Source organism: Bactrocera latifrons, unplaced genomic scaffold, assembly GCF_001853355.1.
Source record: "Bactrocera latifrons isolate USDA-ARS-PBARC rearing strain unplaced genomic scaffold, ASM185335v1 scaffold_204, whole genome shotgun sequence".
Taxonomy (NCBI): Eukaryota; Metazoa; Arthropoda; class Insecta; order Diptera; family Tephritidae; genus Bactrocera; species Bactrocera latifrons.
In genome coordinates, this window is record NW_017535564.1 from 254,664 (window position 1) to 264,722 (window position 10,059).

General features: G+C 41.5%; 1 protein-coding gene across 1 annotated transcript in view; it reads left to right on the forward strand.

Moving 5' to 3' along the window:
- LOC108968144 (dystrophin, isoforms A/C/F/G/H) overlaps positions 1-10,059 on the forward strand; it is a gene marked incomplete at its 3' end in the record, with an annotated part of 344,088 nt that overhangs the window by 51,479 nt on the left and 282,550 nt on the right. The window contains 5 exon segments of the mRNA XM_018931935.1: positions 1,762-5,433; positions 5,492-5,806; positions 5,868-6,173; positions 6,743-7,245; positions 7,329-7,416. Of these exon segments, the coding sequence (XP_018787480.1) occupies positions 1,762-5,433; positions 5,492-5,806; positions 5,868-6,173; positions 6,743-7,245; positions 7,329-7,416 (4,884 nt within the window).

Genomic DNA, 10,059 nt, shown 5'->3' on the forward strand with positions numbered 1-10,059 from the left:
TCGGTTAAATCGTGGGGTTGATACAAAATCGATGGATCTCACTTAAACAGGCATTTCTCCTTTGCGTTAACAAGAAACTGCTTGAAATGGATCCCCGACTCTCATCAAGGAAGTGTTTTGAGCTTACCCCAAATTGTTTGAGGAGGTTTACAACAATCCCAGCCACTTTGCCAGGTTCGCTAAAAGCATGTCTACCGAGATACTTCAATCTCAGTCTGGCAAAAGGCGGYCAATAAAAAAGAAGGAGACAAAATGATTCCTAACCTCCTTCCTCTATAAGGTTTTTGTATATAATACAAAGTATACAGCTTTGACAAAGGGAGCCCGATAAAATATTTAGCCGTACCGTGTGGGAACCAAGGGGAGAGTGGTCAGGGCATCATAATTGCCACAATTTTGCTTTGTTAAGAGCAAGTAGTTTACAGTTCACTATGGGTCAGAAGGACTGCAAAGTCGCACAAGGTCTGGTTTTTGCTGAGCTCACTGGATATATATCCACAGATCCAAAGCCGGAACGAAAGGGGATATCGACAAAGCGACTCGCTTACAAATAATTTAAACAACATAACACGAGAACAGTCAACGCACAGAAAAATGCTAAGAACTGTTGAATAGATGRCGACAAGCTTTCGCCGCTCACATGTCGGCAGACAATGATCATGAAAGACACGAAACCAAAGCTGGGTAGTATCCGTAGAATAAGATCAAGAACACGGTACAAAAAATTAYAATTTATTACTTGTTCTATTGTGCTCTTGCTTTCAAAGTAAATCCATGAGAGCTTTCTTAACGCAATATAAGCTATGTTAGTTCCGAAATGTAATAATTCATTGCTCAAATACCCACCGCTGATAAAGCTGACATCTCCCCTGCTCTCTCATCCCAAAATCCTACGGACTTCCCATCGTAACTGAAGAACACAAATATCACGTCTGTCAGATTACTTTTCAAAAACGAATTCCCTCTCAGTCTCCTTAGGTATCTAAATTAAAATTAGCGTTCATACAATTTATCTGCATTGACGAAAATGAGAAGAAGCATAATTTTGGCTGACGTGGGAAATTAAATTATTACCGTTAGAGTATATCGACTAGTCGCAGATATCAAAAATTCTACAAGTTTGTTTAAAATTGCGAAATGCAAGAAGAAAATGWGAAAATAAATTTAATTTCACATATCTCTAGCTGCTTACTCAGCAGAGAAGGATACTTAGAATTAACAAAATGTAAGTGAAGAAGAAGAAGAAGTGAACTAAGGTCTCCAAATGCTCTCATGACCTCAAATACATACATACATACATGTATGACTTGCATGTCAATTTTCCAGTCGAGTATGAGGAAACGGAAATGTAAATCGAAYAAGAGATGGTGGGAGAGAAGATAGGAAGGGTCGTGGAGCTGGCATAACGAATTGCAAAGTCAAGGACTTGCGTGTGTACAAATTATAGATAAATAATGAGTGACAGGTGGCAAAGTGTGTGATATGKTGGTGCGAGGAGACATATGACCGAGAGAGGGGAGAACAAATTGAATAGCATAGGAAACTTTGAGAAGCTTCTAGTTGCAAGCTATGCAATTTTGAGTGCAGAATATATCTTTGCAAAGTTGTTGTTGTTGATTAATTTTGTATATTTCCTTGCTTTCTATTTTTATTCACGTGCCATGCCATTATGCAAACCCACTTACGTACTTTCACTTCACTTCCTCAAATGAAATGAATTTTAATGCCTGTCCCTTCTAATTTTCTCCTCTCCTCGCTTAGAAACCAGAACGCGGTCGCATGCGCGTACATCACATCAATAATATTAACAAAGTAATCCAAGTGATACAAGAGCATGGTGTCAAGTTGGTGAACATATCCAGTGATGATATAGTCGCTGGCAATCCGAAATTGACGCTCGGCTTGATTTGGCTCATAGCGCTCGAGTTTAACGGSCAAAACCTGGTGAAGAGTCAGTCGAGTAATGGCGTGGAGAAATCACTGCTGGCATGGGCGCGTCAATTCACCGAACCATATGGGCTGCAGCTACATGACTTCTCCAGCAGTTGGGCCGACGGTAGGGCGTTTCTCATTGTGCTCAATGCGCATCTCGAGGATATCGATTTGAGCGCAGCGCTCACAAAACACCCGTTGGCGCGTCTACGTACCGCRTTCGATTTGGCGCACAAATACTTTAAGATAGAGAAATTACTCGATCCCGAAGACGTGCACACCCACAAGCCGGACAACAAGTCGATACARATGTATGTGATGTGTCTGTATCATGCCATGGAATCGCTTCGYAGCCGTGAACGTAGTGACAGTGCTGGYGAGGCAGTGTTGTTCGACGAGAAGGCGCAGGAGGCGCTMCCACCGACGCGCAGCAACAYCAACACAAATATCACCGATCTCGACGAAGTGCCGTTGGATAGCGCCGAGGAGGTGTTCTCTGACTTGAGCAGTACGCCGGTCAGCARTTCGGATCCAGTGAAGTCGACGAAGTACAGCAGCGATACTATGCACAGCATTATGGATATCGGCATGGATGAGAGCAAACCGTTAGATTATCTTCGCATGGCGAATGACAAATCGCGACCCATGAGCACMGCCACGAATGCATCCATCGAGATAACGAGCTATCAAGCAGCTTTGGAAGCGGTGCTCACGCTGCTGTTGGAGGATGAGCAGATACTCTCACGTGAGCTGCCCGAATCGATTGACTTTCAAAGTGCTAAAATACAGTTTCACGAGAACGAGCAATTCATGTTGAAGCTCACCGAACATCAGCAGTACGTGGGCGAAGCGCTCGAAGAGGGTTCGAATTTGATCAATGAATCGCAAAAGACTTCCGGTCTTACCACCGAAGATCAGAACGAAATACGTCAGCAGATGGTATTGCTCAACGAACGCTGGGAGACTTTGCGTCTGCAAGCGCTCGATGTGCAGTCGAAGATATTGGCACGCCTCGCCGAATTTCAATCGCAACAGATCGAAAAGTTGCGTCTCTTCCTCACCAATATTGAAGATCGCATCTCGCATATGACCAATATTGGACCGAGTTTGCCGGCGGTGCAAGAACAAATTGCCGAAGGGCGSCAGTTGAAAGACGATCTGTGCAATCAGCAAGCGCTGGTTGACAGCCTTAGTAATATGGTGGTGATTGTAAATGATGAGTCGGGCAATTTCAATGATCTTGAAGATAAGTTGTCAGCGCTAGGCGAACGCTGGTCGCATGTGTCCAAGTGGAGTGACTTGCGCATGGAGAAGTTGCAGCAATACAAATGTATCTATCGTTGGCTAGATGTACGCGAACAAGACTTGAAGACAATGGAAAGCAAAGATGTAACCGATTTAGGTGGCATTACGAAGCGTATGAACGACCTAAACTATTGCGCCAAAGATTTGTTGGAACTGGAGCGTTACCTCATCGATTTAAGACAGATGGTGGCGGCTTCACTGCAAGAGGGCGACGATCAAGGTGAGCGTGTGCTCATGCAATTAGAGAGCTTCGAGGACCGTCTGGATGCGCTTAAACAGATTGTTGAAGTACAAACCGACCGCATCGAGGCGAAAGGCTTCAAGTTCGGGCGTGATCGTGCGTCATACGACTAYAGTCGTGTGGTGCGACCGGATGGYTGGGTGGATTTCCAAATGCTAATCAAATTTGGCGAAGAAAATGAAGATGTGAAYGAAGGTGCAGAAAATATAAATGTGTTGCAGCCGTCACCAGACACCGTCTATCAAGTAGTAGAATCACCGGAAGGCAATAAGAAACGTAAGTTACGGAGTTCGGATAATTTTTATCTGCTTACGGCTCGCATAATGGAAGCATGCAACTTCCTAGAAGATTGTGAGGACCGTCTGCAGAGTGTGCATCGTCAAAGTTTGCGCAATCAAAGCGAAATGCTAATTGCGCTGGAGAAGGAGGTCGCCAAACGYACGGCGCTAAGCAGCGAGCTGAAGCAACTGTACGAAGTGTGTGAGCAGGAGGWAGTSAAACGAAATTTAATAATGGAAGCCACGCAAATCAAACAAATTGATGAGCGTTTTGAAACACTCAAAAAGCATATCATTGAACAGAAGTCGGAGACAGCACAAATCATAGCCAAGGAAAAGTTCTACAACAGCTTGACTGGCTTCAAGTTGGTGCTGGCCGACTCGCGTGATTGGTATAAGCAGCACTCGCAGTCGGCGARCAAGGCCGATTTAGAACAGCGTTTAAGTCACATGGAATCGCTGTCTGGCGAAATTGCCGACGCTAAAGAGATCACAGCCACTCTGAGCGAAGACTTGCAAGAATGGCGTCAGGATTTCAGTATTTTCTACGAGAGTTGGAACGACATGAAACGCGCAATTATTACATTGATACAAGATAAGGGTGGACTAGATGAAGTCAATGAGCGGTTGCTGCGCTTAGAAGATTTCATGTCGAAAATGTCTGGGGTTAAAGTGATAGTCACCGAACTGCCACCAATGCAAGCGCAACAGAAGCAGCTGAATGAGCTCGTCGATGAGCTAGAACAATTGAAGGCAGACTACGAATATGTCTGCGAAAAACGACCAGATGYAGTGAACACCGAGTTTGCGGAAAATTGGGCTAAAATACCGGAAAAGCTCAACGAGCGCGTGATCAAACAAACGACGGCAATTGAGAATCTTAATCACTTCAACGCAGAGTATAATGCCATATTGAATGTGTTGCGTAAGTTGGAGTCTAAGTTCAAGCCRGACGATATCGAAAGCCCAGAGCAGCTCACACAACCCGCTGTGGGAGACAGCAATCAACTGAATATGGAGCTTCGTAAGATTGAGATTGATGTGATAAGCGCCCGCAATTTCAGCGAGATACTCATAAAGGATGCGGAGCCAGCACATCGAGAACATTTGCTRTCGCAAATCAAGGAGCTTAACGAGTTCTTTACAAAAGTGCAAGATTTGCATAAGGGGCAGGCCTTGAAACGCACGCAAGTACTGGACAAAGCAGAAGAAGTACTCGAACGTTTGGCCAAGACCGAAGTTTGGCTGAATGAGCTCGAACAAAATACGCCGAAGACGAAAATATCGGAGATCAACAACTCCAATGAGCTCTTTCAAATTAAGAGCAAATTTCAGACACTCAAAGAGGCTTGCGAGCGTGAGTCTGTGGGCTTTCGCGAGTTGAACGACTTAGGCGGCGAGCTGTTGTTGCAAATGGATGAACTRAAGACCACAGGTGAGGAAGTGGACGGCAAGTACACACAGTTGCCGAAGAAATTTACACGTCTGAGCGCGCGTTGGACCGAGGTAACGGCACTGGTGTATGCGAAAACCGCTTTACTGGAGCACATATCTACACAATTGGGCGAGTTCAAAAAATTCATGGTTTCCGAGTCTGGTTATTTGGACCGGTTGGAGAATAAGATAGGCAGTACGCCAGAGAATGCAGACGCAGAGGAGATCATTGAGGAACTTGATGTAACTATATTGTGCGTACGTATTATAAGTATTTAAACTATGTAACTAATTTTTTAAGGATCTCGAAAATGTGCTGCGTGCACACTCTGACGAATGGTTGGAGAAAATTCAAGAAATTGGCAATGAGCTAATTGAACATGAGTTTATGGCGAGTTCGATACGTACCGAAATCGATGGTATTGTGGAGCGTTGGACACAGCTGCAATTACGCGCCAAGCAACGCACCGAAATACTGGAGAAAGAGGTGAGCGAGGCCGAACAGTCCGAGAAGTGTATTGTACAGTTTGAGGCTTGGCTAACACGTGTCGACGAGATACTGACCGAACATATGGAGAACGATGTTACCATTGAGGATCTGCCSGATGATTTTCAGGTAGTAGCTGAGCTCGYCTCAGAGTATTAAAAGAAATTAAAAATCTATATTTTTATTACAGCGCTTGGTTAAAGAGTTCGAGACGAAAAAGCATTGYTTCAAAGAGATCGAGGAYCTCATAGCGGAGCACACACGCAATGGCAAGATTGAAGCCGCCAACCGACTGCAAGAGAAGCTTAATCTAACCGAACTGCGCTTTAAGTCTTGTCAGCTAAAGTTAAACAAGTGCACTGCACCACAACCCGCGTACGAATCCCGTTTAAATCGCGCTGTGGCGGAGCTGCGTGCAGTCGAACACTCCACGCTGGTGTTGGACGTAGCGTCGGCAGGGCCCAACACCGTTCAGGCGCAGTACCAGAAATGTGTGGTGAGTATTTGTTGAAACGACGGGAGAAGGAGTCGTAAATATTCGCACCATATGGCAGGAGGCTTTAACGGCAAGACCCTCAGTCTTTAACTGTGTACATGTGACAAATGGCTTTGCGATTCTCGAGTTCGCAGTTCTCGAGGTTCTTAAAGAAGGCCGAGCCGGTTTATTTTATGTGGGGTTTCTTCAAAGAATCTTTATGTATTTTACACGGTTGAAGACACAATTTTTACTTTGTWTAGATAGAAGAAAGTTCATCTATTGAAATGACCTACATTTCTATATAATAACTTGCTAATATCAAAAGAGAATTTTTGTGCCCTCATATATATGTTACTTCGAAGCTTACTGTTCAAATTCAATGCAGAGTATTACGTCATATAATCTAAGTACATATTTTTAGACTCAATCTTCTAAAATACTACATTGTTTACAGATGCATTATGAAGTTTTGTAGTACTTTTTAGCTATCCCCCTTCAGCAGTTTTCTGTTGCGTATAATGCTAATAATTTTGACCACCTTTTACCAAATTCTAATAAATTTTATATTTTTCATTACCACTCACTAGCAAATCTAYCGCACGCTCTCTGAAATTAARCCAGAGATCGAGAGCACAATCAAGACCGGACGCAAGGTGTGCGAGGACAAATTCACACGTTCGCCCAAACAGTTGAGTCAACGCATCGACGCGCTAAAGCATCTCTACAACGCACTCGGCGAGAACGTGACACAATCGAAAGCATTCCTCGAAACCTTACTTAAGTTGGCGCACGAACTGGATGAATGTTTCGAACATGCTGATCAGCTGATACGCCGCTTCGAATCACCACAAGAGATGCAAGATCGCAATTCGGGCTTCCTGGAATTTGAGGATCTRCTGCAGCGCTGCGAAGAACTGTACGAAGAGTACAACAAGTCATGCGATCAAACTTGCATGGAGGACACACGTCAGAAGATCGACGAGCTAAAGACGATCTACATGAAGCTGACCAGCGCAGATGTAATTAAACGCTTGACCGAGATGAARTCGACACTGCAGAACTTGGACAATATATCGCCGGAGACATTAAAGTAAATTTATTGCTGCCGCGTTTTGCGCTCTCTTCATCTCTCCTACACTCTTTYTGTACAATTTATTATTTTCGTTCATACAGAGCCATGGAGCATGAGTTGAAGCAAATAAACACGCCCTCGAATCYGGATATAGAAAAATTGCAACAGCAAGTAATCGCAATTGTTGTGGTAAGTAATTGATTACACGTAATTACAACTGCGCAGCCACGGAATGAAAATTTACGCTCTTCTCTTAATTTACACGCGCTATTTGAACACTTTGCTATTGTTTGTACATTTGTAGCTGTGTTAACCGTCTGCTCAGCCTTTGGCAAATCCTGCTAATATTTTATTTGTGTAAAAACATATGTGGTGCAGTAATTGCACTGCTTGTGGCGCGTGCTTTTGGCCTTTCGCACTGTTCCATTTCATCCCAACATTTACTTATTCATTAAATCTCAACTCATTCCTTCATCCACTCTTATATGCTGGCTCATCTTACGGGCTTAACTGTTTATCCTAGCTGTATTATAGTACTACTGTTATTGTATGTCCTTGGCACGGTTCAGCTTTAGCATTACGAAATCCTATATATATTTTCTCTATATCTTAACTTAATTGTGCTTTTCAAATGTTATTATTTTGTCTTCTGCTTTCATCTCGCACTAGAAGTCTTCCTAACTCCTGTCAATGCACCAATAATTGGAATTATAGAATTTCATTTCAATTTCATTACACTACTGATTAGCCTCGTTGCTTCTGTATTTGAGTAGATTTGCTTATAAGTATTTTTTGTTTTGTTATTTTTTGTCTTTCACTTAGAAAATATTTTTGTTGCTACTTTAATTGTGCTTTTATTGAAATAAAGACCTGCTAAATGTTTCAATACTAAAAAAAATCTTAAAGTGACATGAAGTCGATATTTGTTCCTCAAGCCGAGCGCCACCTTAAAAGCGGTTTTGAAAGCGAACCAGAATAATAAAATATAATGTGATTTGATGTCTTATCAAGATTTGTAGTAAAATGCACTTTCGCCCGATTAAATGGAGCTCAGAATGGTGTGAGGTTCCATTGCAGTCGTACACTCTAATGCCATACAAGTGGTCTTCGCGCAAACTCGGGTAGCGTTGCTTAACAATCAACCCTATCGTGGCATTGAAATTCTGTTGAACGCGAGCAGCACGCTGGCGTTCCATGCGCAACGAAGTTCATCTTGTTCTCAAAATACGTAAACAGTAAGACCAAGCAAACGACGTTATTGTGGTTGCTGTACTGGCAGAAAACATTCCTCAAATTATTTTGTAAACTCTGCCGAATTGACAATCCTTGGCCGTATTCACTCTGGTTACCCAGAACCTAACTAAAAATTGTATTTTTGGCAGACATTTTAACAAGAAAATTAAAATTTAAATGAATTTTATTTTATTTTTTTTTCAAATAGTTATAATCGAAAACATCCTTCGTGCAAGTCGTTAAGAATTGTTTCTCAAAGATCTATGTAAAATTTCATGAAGATCGGTTGAGTTGTTCTCCAGAAATCTTGCCAACCATCTTCAAAATCACAGTTTCGAGAAAAACGCTTTTAAAGACTTAGCTCTCAGCCTAACTAGCCTTGAACGCACAAGTTCTCCGAAACTGTTACTCGGATCAATTTGAAAATTTAGGACAATATTCTAAGAGTATTGCAGAATTTAATATGACAATAAAATAAATCGATTTTTGAAACCCGTAAACCCATGTAACCCCTTAAAGGCTTCTAGAGTTTTTGGCTTCAAACGCTCTGTTAAATCTCTAAGTGGGAATATCCATCTGTGTCATGGCACCGCACCGAAACCTGACTTTAGTTCGCTCAAATTATAGGTTTATCTTTTCGAAAGCTCGGCAGCGTCCCTCATATTTGGAGCAAATTATTCTAGCAGAGTATGTCACATATATGTATATAGTATATACCTAGGTTGCCTACTTTTAAGAGCAAATTACTTATTAAAGTAAATTTTCTCTATATAAGAGATACTAGTATATTGGCGAGCTAGGTCAAATATAAATCACAACTCACGGAAATCACACTCGGGCAATAGCAAACCGGTCTTTTTCATTAAAAAAATCCAGAAACCATCGTGTACTTATATCTAATGCCGATGTCTTAACTTTGGTCTTGCGAAAGCTGGACCGTTCAGAAGAATATAGCGACATATTTGTATCTGTTCAGCAATAACATTTTGAAGCTCCAAAAACTATGGCCAGCTGATCTTTCTCAGTTCATATAGTACAATGCACAGTTTCTTAAAGGTTCGTTCATTACATATTGCAAAAGTCTATGTTTTCCACTAGCAATGCTAAGATCTTATTAAAATAATTGGCAATTAATTGCACAGACCTCATTTCAATAATCAAATTGGGTAAAAGCTCCAAGTACGAAGAAGACCATTTCCAAAAATATCTAATTTTATGCAGAAAATATTTTGTTCATTTGTTATAACACTAAAATTAAAAAATATTTAAAAGTACGATAGTCTTTCATCTAACTTCTAACATTTTCTATGTAGCAAWTTGGGACCTCATAATTTATGTACAACTTTAAAGGACTTTCAAAATTCGAAAATGATTTTATGCTTTTATACAAATATATGTACTTATTAAATACTATACTATATTAAATATGGTATACATATTAGGGTGGGTCAAAAAAATCGAATGTTTTTTACCGCTTCGAACTTACAATTACTTGAAGATCCTTTCTTAAAGTGGTCTTTCAACCAGTTTCTCCGAGTGCCAAACAAAAACATTCGTTTATTTGACCCACCCTAATACATATAATTACGTACAAATAAG